This window comes from Aptenodytes patagonicus, chromosome 3 (assembly GCF_965638725.1).
Source record: "Aptenodytes patagonicus chromosome 3, bAptPat1.pri.cur, whole genome shotgun sequence".
In the NCBI taxonomy this organism is placed as follows: domain Eukaryota; kingdom Metazoa; phylum Chordata; class Aves; order Sphenisciformes; family Spheniscidae; genus Aptenodytes; species Aptenodytes patagonicus.
Window position 1 is genome coordinate 92,328,421 of NC_134951.1, and position 27,346 is coordinate 92,355,766.

At 35.9% G+C, this 27,346-nt stretch overlaps 1 protein-coding gene and 1 long non-coding RNA gene across 5 annotated transcripts in view; one reads left to right on the forward strand and one right to left on the reverse strand.

The window, feature by feature from the left end:
- CNST (consortin, connexin sorting protein) overlaps positions 1 to 27,346 on the forward strand; it is a 50,411-nt gene that overhangs the window by 4,234 nt on the left and 18,831 nt on the right. For 2 of the 3 annotated variants that reach the window (XM_076334230.1, XM_076334231.1), the window contains exons 3-7: positions 10,158 to 10,595; positions 16,597 to 16,802; positions 21,492 to 21,522; positions 24,101 to 24,187; positions 24,908 to 25,022. In XM_076334230.1, the coding sequence (XP_076190345.1) occupies positions 10,208 to 10,595; positions 16,597 to 16,802; positions 21,492 to 21,522; positions 24,101 to 24,187; positions 24,908 to 25,022 (827 nt within the window). In that variant the 5' untranslated portion in view covers positions 10,158 to 10,207. The remainder of the gene's footprint in view (positions 1 to 10,157; positions 10,596 to 16,596; positions 16,803 to 21,491; positions 21,523 to 24,100; positions 24,188 to 24,907; positions 25,023 to 27,346) is intronic. The other variant, XM_076334233.1, reaches the window with a different exon arrangement.
- The window catches only part of LOC143158374 (uncharacterized), a 49,792-nt gene continuing 46,575 nt past the window's right edge, over positions 24,130 to 27,346 (reverse strand). Inside the window, exons 3-4 of one of the 2 annotated variants that reach the window (XR_012994978.1) lie at positions 27,082 to 27,156; positions 24,130 to 24,203 (exon numbers count right to left, since the gene is read on the reverse strand). This is a non-coding gene — a long non-coding RNA (uncharacterized LOC143158374). Of the gene's footprint in view, positions 24,204 to 26,962; positions 27,157 to 27,346 lie in introns of those variants that run through there. The other variant, XR_012994977.1, reaches the window with a different exon arrangement.

Consider the following 27,346-nt stretch of genomic DNA (forward strand, 5'->3'; position numbering starts at 1 on the left):
TAATAAGTGTCCACATCTTATTTTCCCTTATAACGAACACTAAGCAGCAATATTTTTGACATTTTCAGTGGAGAGGCAAAGTGTTCTATAGTGTGAAGACTGTTGCATAAGCTATGTATTGTAAGGCATTTTGGCAGGGGTACAAACTTCCTCACTCTGTGCTATATCTGTTCTGTGTATACAGAGAAACTCAGTCCCTAGGGCTATCAATCTGGCATCTTTCATCACCACTAAATTTACTGCAAATATTTTTTGTGTGCATGCAAAAAAAAGTGCTATTAAACCTTTGTGGACAGGAGTAAGAACATTCAAATAGGTGCATCTTCTGTTTACTTCTCTCAGAATTCCTCTTCGCTGAATTCTGATGAGCACATTCTGCTGACTCAAATTCACTCAGCCTGTGTTTGTGTGTATATCTTGTCATAAGTCTTTATTTTGAACACTTTGGCAATGTTATCTTGCTCAAGAGCTTGTCACACTAAAGATTTTTTTACTTTTTTTTACTTATTTCTCTATTTACTGTCTACTTACTGTATAATTGTGATGTCTTTGAAAATGTGTTGCTAACTTATCATTTCTCCTCTACACTTTCCTTATGTTAGTGTGAAATATTTCTGTAGACAAATTTTGGTGTGTTACACGCTTGGTTTTTAGGAACAGAGTTGCTTAGGAGCATGAAGTTTTTTCTACTGTTGTTCCAACATGCTGCTCCATCTGTCCAAACGGAATTGCTAACGTGTGGCCACTGCTTTTCTCCGTCTGTGGGATTAATTTAATTTTCTTGTTTGGAAAAATAATATTATATTGCAGGGCAAATTGAGATTAATTCAAAATAACTTTGGGATTAAAAAACCCAAACAACTAATACTGGTATTTGTTTTATCTTTGTAATATGAGCACAGTAGGAAGTTTTTTAGGTTTACTTGATGAATATGTCATTGAAATAATATGGAAATTGAAGTGTACATTTTGGAGGTTCTTTCCTAATGGTTAAAACTTGGAATTCTGTGTGCTTTTAGCCTCAAAGTGAGGGCATGACGATATTATCACTTTAGACTAACATTTCAGCTGGACCTGCATCACAGTTCAGGTGTTGTTCATTCTGCTGCTACAGTGTTACAGTTGACTACTGGCAAAATAAACAAATTGGGGCACATCTGTCCTGAAACTTCAAAGTTTGTAAGTTGTTCAGTAATATTTTGACATCTTCCTTTATTCCTGTCTTTATAAAATAAAGTGACATTCACAGTCACAGACTTACACGTTTGATCCCAGGAAGACTTTATGACAGCTGGCATATAAAATTACCCTTTATCCAGTGTTGTTTTGGTAGCTGCTTAGTTTCTTATCTGGATTGCTCTTGTTCTCATGGAAGACTGTTAAGTCTACTATTTTAGCACTGAAATATTGACATCATTATTACAAGGAGAAATAGTAATTGTTCAATGTCTCTATAGGCTGTAAATCTCTTCCTGTCTTGGTGGCATTTAAACTATCTCGATTTGGGTTTTAAGTGAAATTAGGTTTTTACCCTCTTACAGTACTGATGCTAGGTTTTATTAATACTTGTGATATTTGGGACTTTCTAATGGAAAGATGCTTTTTTTTAAATGGAAACTACTACTTAAAGTGGCCTTGATAATGAGAGTTTTCTGAAAAAGTGATCTAAAACAAATCAGATATCTGTTTACAGGCTCAGGTATTACAAACATACATTCAAATTCCAATAAAAAACCTGATAACTGTGTGCTTCAGAAAACTTCTCCAAGATCTATTAATCAAAAGTATGTGTAAATTATTAGAGACGGCTCATATAGCCAGCATCTATTTACACAATTAGAGCTGAAATGAATTACCTCAGTAACTTCCTGTTGGAAGGCGAGAGTTGAAACAGCACTCAAGGCTAAATTCAGCACTGGGTTTAAGTGGTCGCAGCTTCATTAACTTCAATCGAGTTACACCAGTGATTAATTTTTGGGGGATTGTAATTCGTTTAACATAAGGCCTTCTGGTTTATACGTAATTGAGTTCAGTCATGCATTTAAGGGCAAAAAAGTGATCAAATTTAAGTGTCTGTTTTGTACCTCTTTACAGTCGTTGTATGGTCCCCTTTACCAAAATATCTATTTCACAGTCTTTTTAATGTATTCATCTTTGTTACCTCCCTGTGAAATAAAGCAGTATTTTGTAGTTAAGAAATGCATTAAAGATGATGAAGAATTAAAGAACAATTTGACCGACTTCATGGAGGAGGTTCAGAGCAGAGAAAGGATTTGATCTCAGTCATTTGTATCTGACACTGAATAATGTAGAAACTAGACCATCCTTCCCTTCTGAAATATAAAACCAACTGATGCAACATTTTGATAGAGCTGCTGGATATTCTAATTTTCTAATGATGACAATTATTGAAGCTCTAACAATTAGCTCTGTTCTTAATTAACCTTCCGGTTGGCCCTGCAGGTTTGATAACAAAGGGACCGCAAGTATGTAATACTTGCGGACCAGAATTGTTTCATAAATTTTATGGACAGAATTCCATTCTATTTGTGGTTGCTTCTGGCCTTGATATGATTTAGGACCTAACTGAATATTTTTGACCATGCTAATTTTCTTTGTATTGATGAGGGCTATAAAACTTGCTTATCCCTCAGGTGTAAATTATGGAATTCAATCTCAGTATGAAATTCAACTGTCAGAAAGTCTTGAACACTCTTGTTTCTTCAGATGGGCAGTTTTTAGAGAATTGCCTCATTCTTCTTGCATCTCCGTTTCAAGGGACTGTATTCTGTGATTTCTGCGTTTTCATGTATGTTTAAAGTTGTTATCTGAGATTATGAGGGATTTTAGATCATTTTGCCTTTTTTAGCTACCTCTTATGAGGTGGTAGGATGTATCAACTTTCTCAGGTCCTGGTAAAGTAAAGATTTGGGTAAGAGTGAGCTGAGCTGATTAGTTCTCATAAAAATAGTCTGTACTGATTTGCAGGACTTTTTTTTTTTTTTCTCCCCCCCGTAAGAAAAAAGTACACATCCTAGAAAAGATGCATAAATTTGTCTAGTAAGAAGTTTTTAATTTTTATTATACTTTGTAATCAAGCTTGTGCACATGTTCTGAAGTGTAACAACAATCTGGGAGTTGTTCAATTAGAAGGAAAATATAAAAAACAAAAAAGGCAAATTACTTCTCACAAGACTTAAAAGGAGATTTGTGCATCCCAAGGCAGGACCAGTTACTCATATGTTATTCCTGACCAATGTTTGTCTAGACTGTTTATAAAAGTGTTGCAGTGATGGGAGATCCATCCTCCTAAAACAGTCTATTCTACCACCTTTCTACCCCTACCTGAGATACGTTCTGGTGTTTTGCTTCAGACAAGAACAAAAAATGAACACATCAAATGGTGAAGTCCTCTTTTATTCAGTGAAATTTGTCCTAGTGAAGCTTGAACCCAAAACTTTTCAAACACGTGGGGGGGCTGATCATTGTGTATTTTGAGTGTTGAAAAAGAGCTTGTTTGTGTGAAACTTTCGTCTGAACTCTATGTTCTAATAAAAGATATTATTTGTTCCCAGACAATCCTCTTGTATTTGGCTGCTGACTGAAACGTTTTTGTAGTAATGTTAAATGTGGAAGAGTAGATTATGCCTGGCAGTATACATTTATCATTGTTTATTAAAGCTGTGAATAAGCAGTATGACTAGGAAGCTTAGAAGTTGAAAATAGCATGTGGAAATTCCTCTCAAAACCTCACTATTCCTGCTGTTTATAGATGTAAAGATCATCATGCCTTTAAATGCCACTGCCACTTGAGAAATGTCAGTTCAATGTCAGAAAGCGGCAAACCACCAAAGTGTTCATGCTCAGACATTTTTGTAAATTCAGTGAAATTAGATAAACCACTCCTGCATCTGCATACTTCTTGGAGGACAGGAAACTTACCACATTTTAAGAGATAGACCTCCTAAACCATGTATCTGACACAGAAGCAGAAAACACGTATAAAGATATTTTTACTCCTAGTTTCAGAGCTGAATGTAGGGCAAACTGAACAGTCAGGAGGAGAGGATGTTAATGAGATTTTCTCATAGCAAGGCTATCCAGTAATGGGATTGTACATAAGACTATCTTGTGAAATGATAAACTACTAATGAGTCCATGCTATAAGACAGCACAACACCATGGTAGTTTTTTTCTGTGGAGATGTCAGGTTGGATAATGGAAGTATACACATAAATATTTTTATTTCCCTTTCTATAGAAGCAGCAGCATTCCAACCATTAAGTGTTGCACATAAAACACAATGCAGAGCAGAATTCTGCTAGCTGGAAGTGGTCTGGCTTTGTGAAATGATTATAACTAAATGAATTGCCTACCTTCTTTATCTGCTGTCTCTTTCCTTCTGCAGCAAGTTGTGTGATGGTCAAGTACATCTTCAACAACTAGTACTTTTCTTTGTTTTTTTTTCTTGGCTGTGGTGAGGCAAGGGCACTCTGAAGCAATCTGGTGATAATATTCCAGGTTTCTTTAGGTATATCTTGGCTTCCACATTAGCAGAAGCAGCAAACAGTTATAGAGAAATTGCACTTGCACTTTCTCAAAAGAACATATGAGCTTTCTGTTTATTAGCTCCTGTAACAGTGTAGTAGGCATTGTCCTCTTTCTTGCAAGCTAATGAACTCGTAATGGTATATTGTATGTAGTTTTTAGATAGTGCCGTGTAGCTACTCTGTCATCTGGAGTTTCCTCTCCATTACTGCATCTTCATTTTGGTAGTAAATGTAGTTGTTCATAAAATTAGATCAATGTTCTTCCTTGTATGCGGAAATTAATGTGCAATAATAAGAATTTGCAGTACATGTTTTGATTTTGTATGGCCATGATCGTTTTCATATTGGTTTGTATTAATTTGTAGAAGATTATTTATCAATATGAAATGAGATACTAGCATTTAAATGTGGTCTTGTAAAGTATCTTTACACCAGCTACCAGAAAGATCAACAGATTTATTCTTTTTAAGAAATATATAGGTTAGGTTTAGTCATTCTTTAAGTTTGTGTTTCTACAGTTTTCCTTTTTTGTTCTAGTGGCAGAAGTACCAACTCTAGAAAGATAATGGTTTTAAAAAAAATCCTGTTTCATTTTCACAGAATCAGCGTGAATTTTTTTTTTTCTCTAGGACTTGTGAAGCTGCTTGTATTTAAAAAAAAGAAAAAAGACAAAAACCCTGCAACAGTAAAGAAAATTAAATTCCCTTCATACTAGGTACTATATTTTTTACCTGTCCTTAAACCTGAGACTTGCTTAATTTCTTCTTTAAAAGGATGGGGATTCCACATCATCTCTAGACAGCCTGTTTGGTTGTTTATATGGCAACCTTTTCTAGGCTGAATAACTGTTGCCATGTGTAGTGCTGTCCCTTCCTCCTAAAACTCTTACCTCACTGTGATCTAGGTTCTCTTATTTGTGTACGTCTTGTTTTGTGTATATTGTGCACAAAACAAAAATACACGGCTATAATTGATTAGTGTCTGGTAGGACATAATGAATTCTCTTGTGCCTGTAACACTTGCTGTATTATATCTCAGGAGAAAAAAACACTTGGACTCACGGTCAGTTTTCTATTTAGTATCTCTTTGAGATGCTTTTCATCAGAACAGAATGACTGGTTAATCCCTATTTCATATAGATGTGCTTCATTTATTCTAAAAGATATGGTGAGTTCTGTTTGTCTTGGTGAATTTCATGTTATTCCTTTTGGAGCACTTATTGATACAATTAATTTTAATTAAATCCTCAAAAATACTTACGACTGCTTCTAACTGCAGATTTTATACAGCTATTGTGTTTTATCATGAAAGTTAATGAAAAGATTGAGTAGAAGCAACACTGGGAACCAATCTGAAATGCCCATTCAAGTTGAATAGAGCAATATAGGTGATATAATGAGGAAACTGACTTTCAAAGAATTAAAAGACTTAAATCTCCCTAATTAACATAGAATAAATAAGTGGCATGAGAATGAGAGAGGGGAAAATAGTGTCTTTGGCAGAGGAGCTATATGAAGGCAGTCAAATGGAATAAAAAATGATTTGCCATAAAATTTTTGAGTGTTAGAACCTTCTTAGCCTTTTGCCAGCAGATACGGTGTTATGATCTTGATCTGTTCTGTGAGATACTTCTGAGATCAGTAAATTAAATACTATGCTATATATTCAGTAAACGTTCACAAAACCCACCAGCTTTCCAGGATAGAGGAGCTATGTTAGTATGAGGGTTTGGGTGGAGGTGGTGTGTGTTTATGGGTTTGGTTTGGTTTTTTTAATGCCCTCTTCAAATTTCAGCTGTGCCAGGTCAGGAAAGATCCGAGTTCTTCCCTTTTTTTTCAGAATGCAATCCAAACAACTGTATTTAAGATTATGTTTCCTTAGTAAGGATAGATGGAAGAAAGGCTCTGTACACAGACAAAACCGAGCAACTAAAAAAGTTTTTGAAATTATATGAAGTACATGAAAGAGAACACTGAAGAGCACAGGCTTTTTAAAATTGAAATTGACGTAAAATAGAAGTGAGTACCATGATATTTCTGTAATGTACATACTGTTTGTGTTAAAGCAAACAAACATACAGCTAATTTCTTCGATACAGACTTTGTCTTTTAGCCACTTGGCAAGTATTTTCCATCTTATTTTTGATATGTGCTATAATCACCATGATTATATATGCCAATTGCATGAATCTGTGTGGCAACTGGAACTGAAGCACTTTCATTCATCAGCACCTTTTAACAGAGGTCAGCACAGTTCTACTCAGTGGTAGCTTTTATTTCAATTTTGGGCAACCAGTGAAGGGAGGAAAGATGTGCCTAGGAAGAAACAAACATTTTTTTCTTATGTTGTTTATGTGTACAATTCATTCCAATGGCAAAACAGTAAATACAGTAACTGCATGTTAATGGTCTGTTAAATATAGTTCAAATCACTAGTGATTTTTATTCCATTTTTGTTTATAAATAAGTATTTCTACTTGTGTTTTTAGACAGAGCTAAAGTTCATTCTCACAGGATTTAGCTTCACTTTGGTACCTGCCTGGTGCCTTGGTAAAATCAAAAGGAGTAGCAGATAGCACCATTGAAAACCAGGAAGGGAAAAAAGTTTCATCGGGGGGGGGGGGGGGAAATCCTTTTAAAAGATCAAGGCCAAGACTGTTCTAAATTCTTTGAACTAGCTCTTTCTGGATTTTCATTCTCTAAGGAGTCATAAGGCTTGTAGAAAGGAATAGATTTTCAGGGCTACTTTTATTTGGAGAGATACTGAGTTTCAAACAGTAAACCAAGAAATGTTGATCTGTGCTAGCTGCAGAAGCTCTCCAGCCTCTCAGCTAGAGAGGGACTATCGTTTTAGCCACATGTTAAAAGGAAATGAGTTAATATTTTCTATCAAAGTGTTAGCTTCCTCTATACAAAATGTCACTTGTCAAAAGTATCTTTCCTTGTTTTGCACAACCTTAACAGGAAACACCTTGTTCAAATGCAGTCACGTTTCTGTTTCCCTGTGATAGCTGTTGAAAGAATAAACTGTTATCTACTGATAGAAGCAAGAGAGTGGTGGTAGGACATCCTGATTTTTAATTATTGCTGTTAAAACTAATTCCTCCTCGGCTTTGGGCAATTTACTTCAACCTCTTATGCTTCAACCTCTTATGTTTGATGTATCATTTAATTTATGAGCTGGGGAGGGCAGCAGTAGTTATTATTTCATGTGCTAGGAAGAGTAAGAAGTGAACCTTTCAAGTTCAACATAGTGTTTGGGATTATTTTTTTTTTAATGCTTTAGAACAGTTATCATCAATAAATAAACATAACTATAGTGTCGGTGCCATAAAGAATATCTTCTAGTTCTGATTCTTGCTGTTCTGATTAAAGTTCTGTCCTCCTCTTAACCTTTCATTTTGTGTTTAACTCTCTTTGAGAGAAAAGAGCTTGATTAAGGAGCATCCTTCTAATGAACAGATGCATTCTCCAGATACATATCTCCTCCAAAGGTCCCTTCTTTGTCTTTCTGGTGCTCAAGGAAAGCCAATTCTCTTATTTGGTCGCCAAAGGAAAATACGACTTGCATCACTAGCGTACAATTCATTATTCTAGAATAGAATATTTCAGTTGGAAGGGACCTACAACGATCATCTAGTCCAGCTGCCTGACCAATTCAGGCCTGACCAAAAGTTAAAGCATATTGTTAAGGGCATTGTCCAAATGCCTCTTACACACTGACAGGCTTGGGGCATCGACCACCTCTCTAGGAAGCCTGTTCCAGTGTTTGACCACTCTCTCGGTAAAGAAATGCTTCCTCATGTCCAGTCTAAACCTCCCCTAGTGCAGCATATACATCATAGGATAGGCAGTATTTTTTGTTAGACTGGTATGGCTAGAAATGGTTAACAAGTTCTTCAGGTTGGAAGCAGAGATGGAGTTGTCCTAGTCGGTGCTGACTTTTGCTTTTATGTTGCCCAGCTGGTGGTGGCTTGTCGCCCTCTGCATGCTTCCCTGGAACTCCTTACTGTCTATTTATCTAGCCCGTACTTTGTATGCTTGTCTGTGAGGATGTTACTGGAGACAGTGTCAAAAGCCTTACCAAAGTCAAGTTAAACAGCATCCATTGTTCTCCCCTCCTCTGCTGAGCCAATCACCTCTTTGTAGAAGCCTATCAAGTTGGTTAAGCACTATTTACCCATCATAAATCCACGCTGACTACTCTTGATGACCTTGTTCTTCATATGTTTGAAAATGGTTTCTAGGATTGCTTGCTATATCACCTTCCAGGGATTGAGGTGAGGCTGAAGAGCCTGTAGCTCCCTGAATCCTCCTTCTTGTCCTTCTCTAAGATATGAGTGACGTTTTCTTTTTTCCCAGTCCTTTTAGCATCTACAAAGGTTGTGGAGGAATAATTTTGGGAAAATCTTTTTAGTAATCTTTGACAGAAATATGTTTCTGTGTATGAAGGAAAACCTACTTATTCTTTAAGGCATTTTTTCCATTTTTCTACAATTTGAATTCTTAGCAAGTAAAATGAAACATTATCTTGCATATTTAGCAAGTGTGTATTTCACTTACTTCAGTTGTATATACCAGGACATAAGACTGAAGAAAGCTTGGTGAAGACAGGTCCTAAAATGCCTTTTCATTTAAAGGAAAGGATAGGAAGCTGTTGTAGGACTGTCTAAGCTCTTCTATAATACAAGAGTGCTTGCTGATTTTTGGCTTCACTATTTAAAATATGTGAGCTAAATCTAATAAGATGTACATAATGGAGCTGTATTTCATCTATATAGTTGCTAAGTTAAACCAGCAGTATTGCCATGCTTGTAAAAGCTAAAGATAGGAACTGATATAATAACAGTCCTGTATAAGTACTGTGTAACTTTGCTGCTAAGGGTTACCCTTTTTTTCCTGTGAATATGCATCTAATTGCAGCATTGATTAGAGTTGCATGTTTACAAAAAGGGAAAATTGACCCCTGCTAAGAGTAGGTGGGGGATTAGGCTTTTTTTATTAACAAACCACCTGCTTCGGTGTATACTGAAGACATGTTGAATGTTTTCTTGAAAATAAAGTGACAATCTGAGTCAATAAACAGGTTCTACTTGCATCTAATTCTTGTAACAGAGTTAATCTATATGCATATTTGATGTGATACCATCACTGACAGAATTAAAAGTTGTTCTGCTTTCATTCCTCCCTGGTTCATTTTTATTTCAGGCAAACTATGATCTTATGTGACAAGAATGCTTTTGTTTTAGCCATGGATTTAAAGGGGGGGGGGGGCTGTTGTTGTTTCTGTTTATCTTTTTTTTTGTTGTTGTTACCTCAGCTGTAACACTGAGCACTGCTGTAAAGATCAGCTATGCTATTGGTCAGGTAACTGGAACCAATTATAATTGGATAAAAATACAAGTTTATAGATAGTTTTTTGTATGCAGATATGCTTTGCTTTAAGACTTACAATGGGGCAACGGATTACTGTTTGAAGGAATTTCCCCATACTTTTAAACTGTATCATTTGGCTAATGTGATTCTTTATTGGCTGGCATTAAGTACGAGGTTAGTTATCTGTTATAATATACATATTATAAATGCTTCTTCTGGTTTTATATTTTAGGTCTAAAAATATTTGGAGGGAGATTAAGTGGTTCAACAAGTAACGCTCTAATGGATGACAGAGAATTTCCACCAAATGACCTACAAATAGACTCAAAGGACAGTCTTCCTGCTGACTATAGGGTGGAAAGTTTGGCATCTCATTTGGTTTCTTCAGCTGATGAAAATGAAAATCAACTTGACAATGACGGGAATGAGGTTCTGACCAGTAGTAGCATTGCTATGGGACGACAGGATAAAGGTGACCAGGACAGCATCAATAATAATGAGAATATGGACAGTGGAGACTGTACCCCAAGCTGTAAGGAAAGTGAGACTGAGAGGAGATCTGTAAATGTCCATATGGACCCCCAGCGGGAGGAAAAGCCTATTACAGAAAAACAACCAGGTGGAAAAAGAAGTCCAAGAAGCAAAAGAAGCTCCAGTAAAAGATCTAAAGGTACTTTATAAAAAAAAAAGTTTTTGTTCTGTTTACTTAAAATAATAACACTGTAACTGTAATCTGTGAACTAACAAGAAAGATATATTTTAGTTGTCATACTAATTATTTTTAAAATCTCACTAAAGGGTGGGTTTGTTTTTTTTTTTTTCCCCCAGAACTGTTAATAGTCCTAAATCAGATTCAACTTGAGATTTTTTCACCTTCTGTATTTAAACGTTGGTTAACGTTAAATCTAGAAGAGAAAAATTTTCTAGTAGAGATAAGAGGATCCTGAAATCTGTCATTATAGGGAGAATAAATTCTCATTAAATGATGCAGAAAGTCATTTAGTATATATTTCAACTGTAGATTTAATGTTTAAAAATAGAAGAAAATACTTAATTAAACCAAGAGATTGGCAGAAGTAATTGAGAACCAGTCATCTGTATGACGGGAATAACAAAAAACAAGTTGATGAAATGTGATACAGATGTGTGCATGAAGGTACCTGAAGCATGATGAGCGGAAGAAAAGGAAAAGTTCACCCAAACACTGAAAGTTAAACTTTGCTTGTGTTCTCTCTCGGTTAGATTGTATTCTTGTTGGTAAATGCGATCAACTGATGCAGAAGTACCACAAAACGAGCTGTGCATAGTAGATGGCAGTTTTAAGGCAAAAAGCAGAAATCTGAAATATAGAAAATTTCATGGAAAAATCTAGAGACGTAAAATACCACAACAGAGAACGTCCTGCCTGCAAAACTCTTAAGAGTTTTGTTGAATTCCTATGAACAAACTCTTACTACTTTATTAATAAAGAACCGTGACTGTTATAGAAGGAAGATCAAAATATAAAATTACATTATATCTCCCATTGATTATGGGCTAATTTACATGTAGATTTTTAGATATTCTCACATGATGATTCTCCTGTTTTCACCCAATGCAGTGACTGTCACAATTTCTTGATGTTGCGTATGTCTTTATTTTAGTGAGACTCTTCCATTTAATTTTTAACACCAGCTATTTTAAGCAATTCCCGAGTATCCCTCTACATAAAAGAACCAGACCAGCTTGCTTGTCTTTATACCAACTCAGAGATAAAGGAGAGAATAATCAAACCAGAGTGGAAAATCCCTGAGTGGGTGACAGCAGAGCGCCATACAAGCAAGCTGGAATCACAAACTAAATACTTGCACGGCATGTATTATGGTGATTTTTTTTTTTTTTTTTTTAAATCTTTATTTTTAACTGTTAAGAAATCATGGAGGAGTTGCTTTGACTCATAGCTAAAGAAGAGATTTACGTATCTTCTTCTCTTCCCCTATAAGCAAACCTGTTAGGTTCGCTGTTAAATGTTGCTGTTCTGGAAAAGATTACATTTGTCTTAACCATGTTGTTCATATTCCTTCTCTTGCTAATGACTAAAGCAATGAACCCGGAATATGGAAAACTAAATTTTACTTATTTTTATTTATTTGGGACTTGCTCAGCAGAAGATTGGTGATTATTAGAGAAGCCAATCTTCCGCTCTGGATATACGTTTTTTCTTCAGAAGAAAGAGCGAGTACTCGCACTTGCAATGTGTTTGAAACCCTCTAAATATTTGCTTATAAAGCATAAACAGTTATAAGTATTTGATTATTATGTTTCTGTATATGCTTGGAATGTGTTGGTGCTAGAATTATCCTAGCTCCTACAATCAGTAGACTGGAATGCAAGACTAAGAATCGCTATGTTTGGTTGAAGATTCACCTAGGTCAATATCCTTCCCCTGACAGTGGCCAATAGAGGATGGGTAGGTAAGAGCATAAGGACAAAGCAAAGAGGTAGTGATTTGTTCATGTGTTCTCCTTGCCATCAGCAGTTATCCATTCAGCACTTCCCCAAGTGGGAATTGATAGACTGTAATAACTTACAGAGAATTTGTCACCTGATTTGCAGTTGTTTTTTGAGTCCATTTCAGTGTCCTGGAGTAAGTAGTTCCAAGATTTCACCTATGGATTGTTTGAAGAAGCACGTCCTTTTAGCTGTCTTGATGCTGCAGTAGATGTATGAGAGTGAACTGACAAGTCTATAGCTTCCAGATCCCAAATTTCTCTCACATTCTTTTTTTTTTACTAATAATAGTTTTGAATAGACTATGATTATATCTGTTTAAGGAGGACACTGGTGATCAAAGAAGTGATGTAAATTTAAATTGACAAATTTAAACTTTGGTGATTATTCATACTTGGATTCCTTGTAATGAATTGTACTAACTTTAGTGCAGTAGAGATAGTGATTCATGAAGTGTCATCTGCTTCAATGTATTTTTGTAAATGTGCTTCAAATTATCCCTGTTCTCTGAAAATAATTTCATCTTTTTCCAAAAGATTAGTCCTGGCATAACTAGTAACTTAATATTGTAAAATCACAGTGTGTAATTCCTTAATGTAGTATAGCACGGTAATTTGCACTTAATCTTTTTTCCCCAAGTTAAATTCTGCAACATATGCTTTTCCTGTAAATTATTCAACTTATTTCTTGAAGCAGCTTGAAGGTGGGGGAAGAAAGTGGAGTGGTTGGGATGGATTTTGTGTTGCAGCAAATGAAATATATAACATAAACTAGTCAAATTATATGGAAATTCAAGCAATGTTATTTTATTTAGGGTTCTGTGCCGCACTAAACAAGATTTTGAGCTTGCTCAGTTAGAGTTGTATCTTTACTGCCAACACTCCTGTCTTAAAATCTCTTCTCTTAAAAATGCAATATTTTTTTAAATACTTGCTGGTTTGGTTGTTTGGGTTTTTTTTAATAGTTCTTGAATGAATCAGTCTGAACCAGCTTTCTGGTATTGAGTACCAAAGAATGTTTAAAAAAAGAGATTACCATATGTTTTCTGTACTAGAAACTTCTGTTACTGGTGACTTAAGCTAATGCTACTGAATGAAAATTAAAATTCAATTAAAAAACAGAGGATAATAGCCATGATTTTATTTTGATAGCAAATGCCTCATACTTGCCCCTCTGACTCATTCTCAGGCAGGTGGCAAGAACATCTTAATTTCATATACTTGAGGTACTGACAAAACAAAAAAATGTGAGACATACTGAAAAATGCATTTGTCATTGTTATTCACAAGGTCTGTCAAAATTGGATCTTTTTACAAACATGGGGCTGCTTCTGTGAACTCTTAGGGAAATTTTGAGAAAGTTTGCTTCTCCCCTTGTCTTAGGAAACATTGGCACACCCAACTGGGCATAGAAGATGTCAGTTGAAACCTCTGAGAGTCTGGCAGAGCAGAAACTTGAACCCAGCTCTCTGCCACGTTCCTAGTGAGTGCTCTGGCCATTGGAGAGTTGGTATCTTCTGTGTTTTTTCACATTTATTTTCATAAAGGCTTTGGTTCCATTCTAGTATGGAACCAAATACCAATGTATGGAGTAAATATCAATGCTTTGCAAAGTGAAAAAACTTATCCTTGCTTCTTAAAATACCAGAAATACATGTAAGATACCAATCTTTAGTGTGTGTGTGTGTGTGGGGGGGGAATCTGCTTTGGATGGTAAGATTGATTGATTGATTCCAGGAAAAAGCAGTGTTGTGTACCCTTTTCAAGAACATGGAGGAAAAAAAAAATAAATAGGGATCTTAGCCCATAACACCTTTATGATGAAATAGCATTACCAAGTGTTACTGCCTCAAGAAAAGTTCTTGGTTATAGTGCTACTAAGGCACAAATGCTGTCTTGTGTTTAAAACAGAACAAGGTAGAATTAACCTGAATGGCTGTAAGGCCTTGCTTCAGAATCAGGGGAGTAATTTGAGGGCAGAATTTGATTCCAAGTGAGTGACAGCTCAACTATATGTAGGAGTAATATGCAGTTTATAAACTATGTGTTAGCAACAGTACCACATAACATTAAAATGAAGGTTTTTCATGGTAGTTGCTGTTGAGCATGTTTCAGTCAATGTTCTTGATATGACAGGTGATTATTAACTGCTGCTTAATAAAGTGCAGTTTGAAGTGACTACTTTTTTTTTGAGAGAGAGAAAAGGTTTGCCAGAACATGTGGACCCTCTTTTCTGGTTTCATGATGTGCTGAACAGAAAGCTGTCTTTAAATACAGCCTTAATTCCATCTCTGAAAGTACTTCCTGGTTTGTATCTTGCATCCAGTTACGTCTCTTGTTGCTTTTGGCCCACAGCAAGCCCAAATAAATACTGGAAAAGCAGAGACATGCATTAATACTGAAAAAGCAGTGTTAAGTCACACCCATATTTTGTCTGGCAGTAAGCCCTGTGAAAATAGCCACCCACAGAGATTATTAGTACTCCTGACCTGGATAGTTTACTTAATGAAGAGTTTAAAATAACCCAAAATAGAACAGTGGAGCCTTCAGTGGACAAGCTAATGCCTTTCTTAAGCCCTAAATCTTAAGCCTGAATCATCACTATAGGGTTTCAGTTGCGATGAACACAAGAGGGTCTGAAATATGCTGAGTGCCCAAGCTGCAGAAACAGTCAGTGTGATGGTTACTTGAAACAGTGCCGCACCTGTCTTACTTTTAAATGATAACATGATTTTCAGAAAATGGGTGTAGCTGGGGAAGAATAACATACTCATCATAACTTGAGTTTATAAAAATTTATTGTGCATGTTTCAGTGGCCAAATTCTCTAAATTTTTTAATAAATGTATGGAATTATTTTTTTAAAAGTTCAGTCCTATGTAAATGTATCAAATTCAATGTCATTTTATGAACAAAAAATTTTCCATTAATTGGTGGAATAAGCTGTAGTTTTCTCGTTACTCCTAAGACTGTGTGTTATAGGAAGACATCATTTATTGCTTTTATTCTTTGATCTTCGTGAGAAACTGGTCCAGTCTGTATATGGATAGTTAAGCTCTACGCTTCTTCCCTAATCTCATTTAACATTTTCTGGTAACTATCATATTCATGATCAGCAATATACTACAAATACTGCATTTCTAACAATAAAATGTGGGATTTGCACCCAGAAAGTTTTTCCTGTAATATTTTTATACTGTTACGCTTTACATTGTCCTTCATATATGTTGCCAGTCGTCCACCTGCATGTCTGACTTTTTTGACTTCTGTAAAATTGGAGACAGTCAACTGCCAGGGAATGTACCATGGAGAACCTAGTTTTCTGCCTAGCAAGAAGTTCTGGAGGCTAAATTCAGTTTGCACATCCTTGTGTCATTTTTACCAACGTAGATCACCACTACTGGCTCATTCCCTGGCCTCTCAAATAAACTATCCAACTATCTAGAGGGGGTCTTCCTTTTCACTCAGCAGGGCAGTCCCCCTGGACATCTGTCCCCCACAATAGAATCCTCCACTCTCATCATCTGCTTCTTCCTATCCTTTAAGATCCTGTCGTCACTGTGAGGAGCCACTGTGTTACCATCTGAAGAACAGGTCGAATTGTCCTTCCTTCCTCCCTCCCTCCCTCGGACATCTTCCTGTGCAAGGTCCTTGGCAGGAGTGAAGAAACAAACTGAGGACCTCATTTACACTCTCCTTGCCTACCTTCTTTTTGCCCTTTTTGAGCAAAACTGTTGCAAACAACGCTGCTTTCTGTCTCTGCTGTATTACAATTCAGTCTTAACATAAAAGTTTGTCCACTTGGATCTAAGTATTGATTTTCTTTAGCTGAAACTGTAACACCAGTCACAACACTTTTTATTTTAGGTCATCCTGGTCTCTTCTTAATAATTCTGTAGAACAGTGTAGACTAGGTGGTGGTTTTTTGCCCCAAGTTAAAGTCAGGTCCCAGTTAGAAGTGTACAAAAATACCTGATGTATGTTACTATGTTTTTCAGGTAGATGAGCTGACACTGAGACAGACCTATCACAACTAATTTGGACAAGACCAGTATCTTATTTACTTGCAGGGATGTTATTTAAGATACTAGGGTTTTATTCATAGCTTTTGTATTGAAATTTCCTAAAAAAGCAACTTGACGTATTTTTTGAATCCTAACCTAAGTACTTGTTCTTTTTAAAGGAGTTCCTACAGTGGGAACCACAGCAATCAAGGAGGAAAATACTCTTATTGCAGATACAGATTCTGTGCATGCTGAAGGTGCTGTTGAAGCAAATGAAAACTTTCACCAAAAAGAACAAAAACAAACGTTGCAGTCTCTTTTCTCTTTGCTCCGTGAAGAGGTTGAGCAGATGGATTCAAAGATACTGCCCCTGTGTCTCCACCAGGTACTTCCTATGATTCTGGGCTGTTGCACACAATTTTGTTTTTATTTGAGACCTTTATTCATTAGGAAAAAATGCATTAATTCAACATATGCCAATATTCATATCTGGACAGGGTATTTTGATGTATAACAGGAGGTCAAGGCGAATACCTCCTTCTAAGGTCATCTAATATATGTTAGGAGGAGGTGGTGGATGCCCCATCCCTGGAAACATTCAAGGTCAGGTTGGACGGGGCTCTGATCTAGTTGAAGATGTCCCTGCCCACGGCAGGGGGGTTGGACTAGATGACCTTTAGAGATCCCTTCCAACCCAAACTATTCTATGATTCTATTAAATTATAAATTGCCTTGAAAGTATATTCTGCAGTTAAAGGAAATGCTTAAGAATGGGTTTTCTAATTCCCCAAATGATGAAATTTTAGTTTGGCAGGAAGATTTAGGAAAATCACTCTTCAACATACCTTAAATGTGTGGTTTGTAAGGCACTGGTATAGATACAAGACAGCTGATGTCTAAATAACATTTCAAAACAGGAATTATTTTTAATGTTGCAGACTTCTTTCTAGCATGAATTTCATGCATGAATGCTAAGATTCAAGGTTTCTTAGTGTATACTTTTTTTATAGCACAGTTGCCATACCTGCAAGACCAAAGGAAATACTGTGTGATTTGAAAAGCAATCTTTTTTGCTAACTGGCCAGTATGTTTTTCTTTCTGGAGATTGTGATGCAAGATTAATATGTTGATAGGACTTGATGCAGTATTAATTTATAGTTTAGTTGTGTCAGACTAACAGCGGACTAGAAGACTTCTTGTTTGGCTGTAGCGTCTAATATGGGCTACATATATATAGATAATATACAGTGTCTGATTTGACTTAGTTGCATTATCTTTATTGTGGAAGATTGGATGATTGTGATATTTTAAACTTCTAAACTGTGATGACACTCTTGCATTCTTATTATCTTCAATATAAATAAGCAATTATATTTGAGAAAGAGGTTTCTCTTTAGTATTGCAAATTATAGCTAATTTACATTTGACATAGAATTTTAATTTTTTTTTTTAATCTGTGTTTGAGTGAAGATATTTGATATTCCTTAATTTATTTGAAACAGCATTAGCGTTAACCATTTGTACTTTTAGCTATGCCAAATTTGGTGGTTGCTCATGAGTCAGTATAAAGGTCACAGTTAGGGCAAAAACTTCAAAACACTTTACAAACATTAAGGAGTGTCATCGAACATGATGGAGGTGAAATCTGTTTGCTGCTTTTTAGATGAGGAAGCCAAACCCTAAGGGTAACAACCTCTTGAAAGTCATACAGGAACTGTGACAGAACTGAGAACAGAATCTGCACTTCCAGACTGAAATGTAATCAAACACCATCTCTTTTTTACTAAGAAATATCAAGCATTTTGAATGGAGTGTTTGAAAGAAAGCTAACAGAACTTACAAGGATCATAACACACTTTTTAATCTGGGGGAGAAATAAAGGATTTTAAAGATAGCATTCATGTTTTCATGTAAAGTGAGTCTATTAAGAATTTTTTTTTTCCTTTTCCATCAAATTAACCTGTCATCTTCAGTCTCTTTTTTCAGATAGCTAATACAGCCTGCCAGTAACCTTCTTTTATGCCAAGGCTAGCAAATACTCTTCTGTCACATTCTCTTTTTATTCTGTATGATAAAATTCAGTGTAAAATAAAGAGCTGTGTCAGATGTTCTGGAGTATTAACAATCCATGTTGTTAGTGGGAAGCCTGCATTAAATATTTCAAGGCTGTGGGATATTAGGGACTGTTCTAAAGGTTAACTTTTAATTAAAATAGGATGCAATTTTTTTCCTGTCTTCAATGAGATTCATGTGATTTGTTTAGCTTTTGTTACAGTATCTAAGAAGTACTTGTATATAAAACATAGATACAGAGCTTTGGCAGCTCCAGAAATCCTTAGGAGACTACTGTGGGTAACAGACAAAATGTGCAAATAAAGAACCCTAGAAGTCACTTACCAATTCTCTTTTGGAGATACTGGGCTCAGAATGGTCTAGTGGTTAGTAATAAGGCTGAGAGCCAGGAATACGCAACTTGTTATCTAGACTCCTCTATCAAGTTGCTGTCTTTTTTGAGCAATCATCTTTAGACTTTTACAAAAGTGCCCGCTTGTTAAGCCCTTCAAATTATGAGTGCCTAAATTGATATGCCCCAAAGATTTTGAGACTGAATGTTTGTGTGCTCCCACAGAAGTCATTGGAGTATCAGCTATGAGGTGTCTCAACCTGAATGTTCAGGTATCAGGGTACCTGCAATTACTGGACACATTTTGCAAGCGTGGCACTTGCCACACCATGCATGGCAAATGGGAAGACTGCCAACATTCGCTGTCCCTGAAGATTGATTACTCAATGGTTGTAAAGGTCACTGATACTGCAGCGTTTTGTGGAACAAATTATTTTTACTTCTGAGGTTTATATTTTTTGTATTTTATTGCATTTACAAAGCCATCAGTATTCCTTAGCTTTCTAGGAAAGCCTGCCCAGTTTTCTAGCAAGCACAAATAAGTTGTTGTTGTTGCAAATCTCAAAGATTATTTGTCTACAGGGAGGAATTGGAAGAAAAATGTGTCGCTTACCACGTTAGCTTTTCTATACAGTGTTACACCTTTTCCTTTCCAGGTATCAGCTCTATCTTTTCTATAATACTCCCCACCACCGACTTGGAGTCGAAGTGAAATTCTGATTAGAAACATGCTCATTTTCTGACTGTCTTTTGGATACTTGCTTTCTCTGAGCTGGTTGCATGGACTCTAGTACAATGGTGTCTTTGCCCTTTTAGTCCAAGAAATAATCCTTTATGCCAGTTCTGGGGGGAAAACAAAACAAAACAAAAACCACCAAACCAAAAAAATGATACCTTTACTTGATTAACAGAAGGAGTATTTTTTCTAACTGGCATCTCGACTTTTCTTCTGGAAGTTCTGCCACTTCCATGCTTGTAATTTTGGCTTTGAAATAGCTGGTTGAAAGCAAAAGCATCACTAGGAAGAGAACAATAAATCTGTTTCAGTAGTCTGCAATTGAAATACGTAGCTTTGATACAGCAATAACTTGGTATACCGGAACATAATTTTCTCTTATGTTTGCATGCCTGTGTTCTTGGTGTATACACAGCTTCTCAGTGTATAAACCCTTGGTGAGCATATATTTACTGTTCCTTTTTGCAGTGATCTGTTAAAGATAGGCGTTATAAAATTACCCAGCCAGGGTGAAGTTGTTTTTTAAGATGTTGCAGCTAGACATCTTGAATCCTTAGGCATAGAGATCCCTTGTTCAATTCCTAGCCGTTGGTTAAAACAGCAGCATTTAATGTCAGCTTACACGTTTTGTTAAGCTAGAAGTGCTGGAGATTGACTTAGGTGTTCAAGTATTTTATATGTAGTGTGTCTTATGTTTGATTTTCGTGGTCCTCAGTAACTACTTTGGAATGATTTTTGTTCTCTACATGAAACCTCCCTAGCACTTTGAGCTCTAAATGCAACAGAGAAAGTTTGCTTATTTCTGTGTCAACTCCCTGGTATTTCTTTGTTTTGACATATCTGTATTAACTCAACATCCATCTAAGAGAACAAGTCTTGAAAAATTGTGATTTTTAGGGGTTTTTTTTTTTTCAATGGTCGTCTTTGGCAGAGCTGTCTTGTTACAAATCCAATTTTAATTGTTCTGTTATAGAAATGTCAACCTAAGGGGGAAGAGCCGCAGATTTGTTCCATGTCGTAACAACTACAGTGCAAATCAAAGAACTGCCATCTGGCTTAACTCCATGACTTGCTCTATTGTTGAAGAGCTTCGCATATCAAGATGTTAGGCTTAGTCAACTGACACATGAGGCAGAGAATCTTCAAATTTTTTTAACGCAGCAGAGCAGCTTCAGGAAAGGAGGTGGCAGAAGGCTGCCGCAATGGTATTGTCTGGCTTCTGTGGGTGGACTAGGAGTAATACAGAAAAAAAATTAAGAACTTGAGTCCTTTCATGTTTATCTCATGAATTTCAAATATTCATATTGTAAATATTTCAAATTCTATGTATTTGAAATATTTGTTGTAATTATTTATTGTAATTATTTATTGTAAATAGGATATAAACAGGAAGGGCATTGGTATGTCTCTGATGCTGTGATAGGTGATACTTTTAGTGTCTTTTATCCAAAGATTGTTCTTTTCTCATCAGTCAGGAAACCTCCATTTCTCTATTTTATCACATTGCACTGTAATACTCGGGAGAGCTCAGCAATTATCTTAATTTGGTCAAACATAAGGAAACAATGGTCAGTAGCAGAATTCAAACTCTTCAGCTCATCTCAGTAAACACAGTACTTCTGTTCTAGGTCATTTTAAAACTTTCTAATATGATCATTAAAAAAGTTTCTGAAATAATTTTTTGTTGTTGTAACAAGATAAAACCCAACTAATACTTGGGCAAATCCATTTGTGTGAGAGGACTTAATATTTCTTTGTTATTTGATATTCTTTTTAAACATCTTTCCGAGTCAGCATACATGTATTTAGTCTGAACATTTGTATTTTACCCAAATTAAAAAGATGTTTAAAACTATGATAAAAAGTTCATATTATATCCTTACCACTCTCATGAAAATTACAGAATCCTAATTTTTCTCTTTTTGCTTTTGCAGATAGCTGAGACCTATTTTCAAGAGGAGGAATGTATCCTTTTACTTGCAGAAATTGTTACGCGATATTAAAATAACCTGGCATGATAAAACGTAAAAGACAAATGCTTTACCATTGACTCATAGGTTGTGGGTCAGGGTTAGAAAGAAGTGAACAGCCATAATTTACCCATGAGTGAATATACAATATGTTAGCAAGTCCTTCTTAATCAGACAGCTGGAATATGAGTTAAGTAATAAATCCACTTCCAAAAGCTGTACTGATACAATCATTAGTAGCTGTGCACAAACAAGGAAGTAAGAAAATATTTTCAAAGAACTTCTGTTTTTATAGGATAAGTTCTGTTCTAAGTATTAGTAACTGGGAATATGTCCAATCTAGATAGGGTATGTATTCTATTATATCAAATAGGGCACTGTTACAGTAAGAACAAAATTATCACAACAGTTGATTAGAATATGTTCTACAAGTGTCTAGCTTAGAATAAAAATACCAAACACACTGAGCTAAGTGAGATCGGCAACCTGCAAACAATAGCAATGTGTTCTTTGGCAAATGTTAATTAGTCAAAATCGTATCAAGGTAGTTTGAGAAACTGTCGTAGGAAAATACGGGTAATTGCTTCTGGGAACAGCTGGTTCAATGGTCCCGTTTATTTTGAATTGTTCCTAGATAATACAAAAAAGTCTGGTCAAAAAGTTATAATAGTTGAACTGCTGCTAATTACTCTGATATATTTCAGTAATTGTGGAAGAGAATAATCATATTAAACCTTAAAGTGGAATTGTATTTTTAGAAAAGGTGGACTGGGTTTTCCTCAGTTTGCTTTTAAGGGAAAATGATCAGACTATAAAAAGAAGAGGCAAGAGTGGTAAGTCCTTAAGGTATATGTGAATCACAAAGATGCGTCATAAATTACAGAATCCATGCATACAGATTATTTCTTTATTATGTAATTTGTTACAAACAAAATACAGCAAATAGGCAATTGTAATGGTTAAATAACAAAGCATAAGAAACCTGGAAAGGTATCCTTGAAACCTAGCCAAATTATATTATCCTGTAGTACAAAACCAGAGAAATAACTGTCGCAATATTATAAAAGCAATATATAAAATAAAATATCCATCACTGTCTTAGAAGACTGTACTTCTGTCTTGGTCATCCTAATTCAAAAACATCCATCAGAAAATCCAAAATACACAGCGCAAATTAAAGGCATGGAAAAATTCTGCAGTAAACTATGGCTCTGCAGTGGGGAAATACAGTAAATTTAAAATGCATTCAACAGTATGATAGAAAGACAGTTTCTCTTTCATAGAAGTTCCTTTAATCGAAGCGCACTGTATTTAAAGCTGATGAAAGGAAATATTTTTAATGCAATGTACACCTGATGTGTGGAATTCAACACCACTATATAATACATATTTATGAAGGATGTCTCCTCTGTACTTGCAACCATCAGTTTCCTGAGGTTAATAAAGAACTTACTTGATCATGTTGCACTGTATTATTCATGACAGGCATTTTAATTCATCTAGTGTAGAACTTCATATTAACAATAATTTAGGATTTGTTGCTGTGATCCTCTAAGGCTATCTCTCTGATCTGTAATTCTGTTTCTAATAACAGATTTCTTGAAGGCAGAGAATATACTTTCCATTAATATTGTTGTTCATAAGCCATGCTATGTATATATTGCATGAGGCTAACAAGAGTAACAAGTACTGTTTGTGTTTTTTTAGTAATTACTCCAGTATTTTAATTAGCGTGAATAATGGAAAATAGTTTTTCTATATTACTAAGAACCTCATTCACTGTACTTCTATCCTCATTATACTGTAGAATTAAATTTCAAATAGCAGGCAAAACATGGCTTTAAACAGAACAACTAACAACTCGGGCTTGATGGAACTAGAATTGTCCTGACTATTACAAAATATATAACTATCAGTATACCTTGTGAATATATTGATAACCCTAAGGGAGGGGAAAGAGTTCTTCATATAGAAGAAAAGTAAGCAGAATCTTTAGAAAGAAGACAAAAGGTGAACTCAGCTATCCAATGGTGTTGTATACAATGGTTGAAATGGTGGAGGGTATTTTTTGAAAGTTTGAGCTGGGGAAATTTTTTAAATACTGCCTCCAGCTGGTCAGTAGAAAGGAGCTGTATTTTCAGTTAGTTATGTTTATTGGCATATAATTGTATTTCTTGAGAGATAATACCGGTATTTGTATAATTGTTTTGCTTTTCATTTCCCAGAGATTTCATTTTCTGAGAAGAGTTGTCAGCATAATAACATTTTGCTCGTTTCTTTTCTAGAAAAACTTTTGTTGGACTTAAGGCATGTGGGAAGAGGTAACTGCTGAACAGGACAGGATTTTCATTTTTTGGAACTTTTCTCAACTTACTTTACTTCTTACTTGCTGTTTTCACGTCTGCTATTACTTTCTTCCTTGCACAGAAATCTGGATGCTAGCCATTATTCATTTGATTCAGTTATGTCAAATTTCAGGTACATAATGATTGCTCTTTCAAATATGGTGCCAAATATAAATAAATCATAACATGTCCGTATATGTATGCATTTTTCTTTAACCTTCCATTCAGATGAGAAGGCAGTGAAGTTCATTCAGCTTGAACGACTGTATCACGAGCAGCTGCTTGCAAATCTTTCTTCCATACAGGAGCAGTGGGGTAAGTACAGACTAAACTAATATGGTAGAAGAAAGAGTTAATTTATTTTGTATTTCTAAATAATAGAGTATACATTTTGCCAGCTTAAAAATGTTACATAGCAAAAGCAGCATTTATACCAGAATTTCTCTGAGCTTGTTACGAGAAAAGTATTCCATATGAGGAAATGGCCTCAAGTTGCGCCAGGGGAGGTTTAGATTGGATATCAGGAAAAATTTCTTTACTGAAAGAGTGGTTAAACATTGGAACAGGCTGCCCAGGGAAGTGGTTGAGTCACCATCCCTGGAGGTATTTAAAAGACGAGTAGATGAGGCACTTAGGGACGTGGTTTAGTGGGTGGTGGTGTTGGGTCGACGGTTGGACTTGATGATCTTAGAGGTCTTTTCCAACCTCAATGATTCTATGATTCTATGATTCCTGCTCTAGATTTCTTCTCGCACATTTCCTGAAAAAGGTGCAAATAGTTTGTCATTCTTTATTCTATTAATTGAGGCTTAGATTGATCCACAGTTGTTTTGAGCTTATTTCTGGTTTAGGGTTGGTGAATCTGATGTTGTGAAAAAATACAATGCTTTTTTGCATAGTCTGGAACAAGACTGTAGATCATACACAGAAGAGTTGTCAATATTTCTCCATTAATTAGTTTCACGTATATGTTTTATGTTAAGCAAATACTACTTTTATAATACTTTGGGTGAAAATGATTTTGATTTAATTTAGAAAGAAAATGGAAAACAGCAGTTCCTAGTCCAGTTACAACACTGAGGAATTCAGCTAAAGAACTGAGCAGTGGAGATCTGGAAAAGCTTACTAGAGTTTGCTCTTCGCATCAACAGTAAGTATAAGAAAAAATTATTACTTTTCCAGTACTAATATGTTATTGCAGCTGTTGTCTATGTGCCAGTATAGGTGTTTTAAAATAGTCAATGTCAAAATAAAAGTTGCATGCCATTGACTTCAGTGAATTTGGTTATAAAGCGGTGGTTTTTTTTGATACGTAACAAAAATGTTTCCATTGCCATCAATTTTCACAATGTTTTAATATGGTTTGAGGAACATACAGGGACTAGATCTGAACTGTTTTCAGCGAATCATTAGTCTGCCAGAAATGGAGTCTTGAGTTTTAGTATTGTCAGCCAAAGTAAAAACTGAGTAGTGTTAATTTAGGAAGAGAGAGACTGTAGAACTGATGATGGTGCTTGTGTCCAATACCTATTGTTTTAATCATTGTTTTTAAATGCAATTGTCCAGCATCTCAGACTCCAGCACTCACATCTACCCTATAGGATTTTATTCCCAAATTGTCCACATTTTAGGACAATTCCCTAATGCTTTAAGTCAGTCTCGTTATCGTCTGTTGGTTTCATATAGGTTGTGTAAACATTATGAAGCAGTGATTCTGTAGTTCCCTAGTGTGGCAGAATTCTGAAAAGTTGTGAAATCTTAGTTCGTACCTGCTTTGCCTGATTCATCAGCCTCCTGAATCAGTGCATCACAGTATCACAAACTTTTTTGGACAGTGCCTAGGGTACTCTTCTGGGTACTCTTCTGGATATGGGATTGTACCCATCAGGAAGGAGAAGATCTGTTATTTCATGGGTGAATGTCCTACCTACTAGACATTGAGTTTAAGGGACAGGTGGAAAAAACTATACCAGCTGCCACTGAAAAATGATCAGCCAACGATAATAAGGAAAATAACCCCATTCAAAGGCTGTGAAAAGACCAACCTGTGGCAGGGGAGATGCTCTCAATCAGATGGGGAGAGGGAAATCTTCAAATACATTTGCATTGGCTTAGTCAGTCTGGATGTAACAAAAGCCAAAATGCTCCTGTTGTTCATAGAGAGTATGATTGGGCTTCCACATTTTTTTCTTCTGGGTGACCATACAGAAGTTTGAAAACACCCAGGCTGACTACCAGAACCCAGGCAGGGATTGTTTATTTGTAGTCTAATGCGTATGGGAGGGAGCCCCTGGAAAGTGTACTCTGGCATTTCCACAGGAGGAGGCGGCAGCTGTAGCACCGTAGCTGCATGTTTACACCCACAGCCTGCTGCTACTGAGAGATTGCACTCTGAGTGCCTGCAGGGTTCCTCAGCCTACATTTCCTTGCACGTGACCTTGCAAGCCCACAGAAAGATTGATTCAAGTCTATTGCAATTTATATGCTGCAACTAGCAGCACCTCCCTATTAGCAGCTTGATTGTCACCTTGTTGACAATAATTCTGCTTTCTCCTTCTAATTCTTCCATGCAGCCTCATTTCAAACTACAAAATTTCAGTTACGTAACATCATTCCCGGTTCTGAGAAACCCTGCAATTTGATAAAAATTAAGGCTTGTGTTCATTTGCTGTGATTAGTTCTCTGTATTTAATATTATTACTCTTCCAAACTCTCTAGGCAAAAGCCTGTTTGCTTTTATTGTTTCATATGGTTGTTTTCCTAAACTTTAATCTCAATTTATTTTGTAATTAAAATTATACTTTAATTTTTAACGAATAACATGCAGGTCTCGGAAAATGTGAGCATTTTGCTTTTGTAATTGAAAGTAATGTAACTTTTTCTGATACTCAAGGTCTACAGCTACATACTGGACATGTTTGTTCTTTAAAGATAGTTTTGAGTGTCCCTTATTGGAAGTTTAAATGGTAAAATTTAAAAGTCAATGCAACTTTTAAAAGTTTTTGTTAGAGAGTAGGAACATCAGTACTTGTCCCTCTTGTCTCTCCTACTTCTATTTTTTTTTTCAGTACCTTTAAACAAAATGCTCAACATTATCTTCGTTGCTCTATGAAAGGCTGCGAGACAGATTGTGCGTGATAAAACACATTGTGCATGAATCTCTACACAGTTTGCAAAGTCTACGCTGACTGTTAGCAGTGCTGACTCACCTGTGAATCCCAGTGGAATCAGTGAGAGCTGCTGCATCTTACAGTACCCAGAAAACATGTCCCTGCATAAACATCCTGTGGAGAGGGAAATATGTTTTGTGGGGTTTCTTCCATTCCTCAATCCCTGTTATAGTGATCGTTACTTTTAATACTAGTAGATACTGAGTCCTTACATGATTTTTAAAGTTGGTACAGTTCCTTCTGAGCATAAAGTTTTACAGGAATTTAGATCGCTTGATACATTGCAGTAAATTTTCTTTTGGCT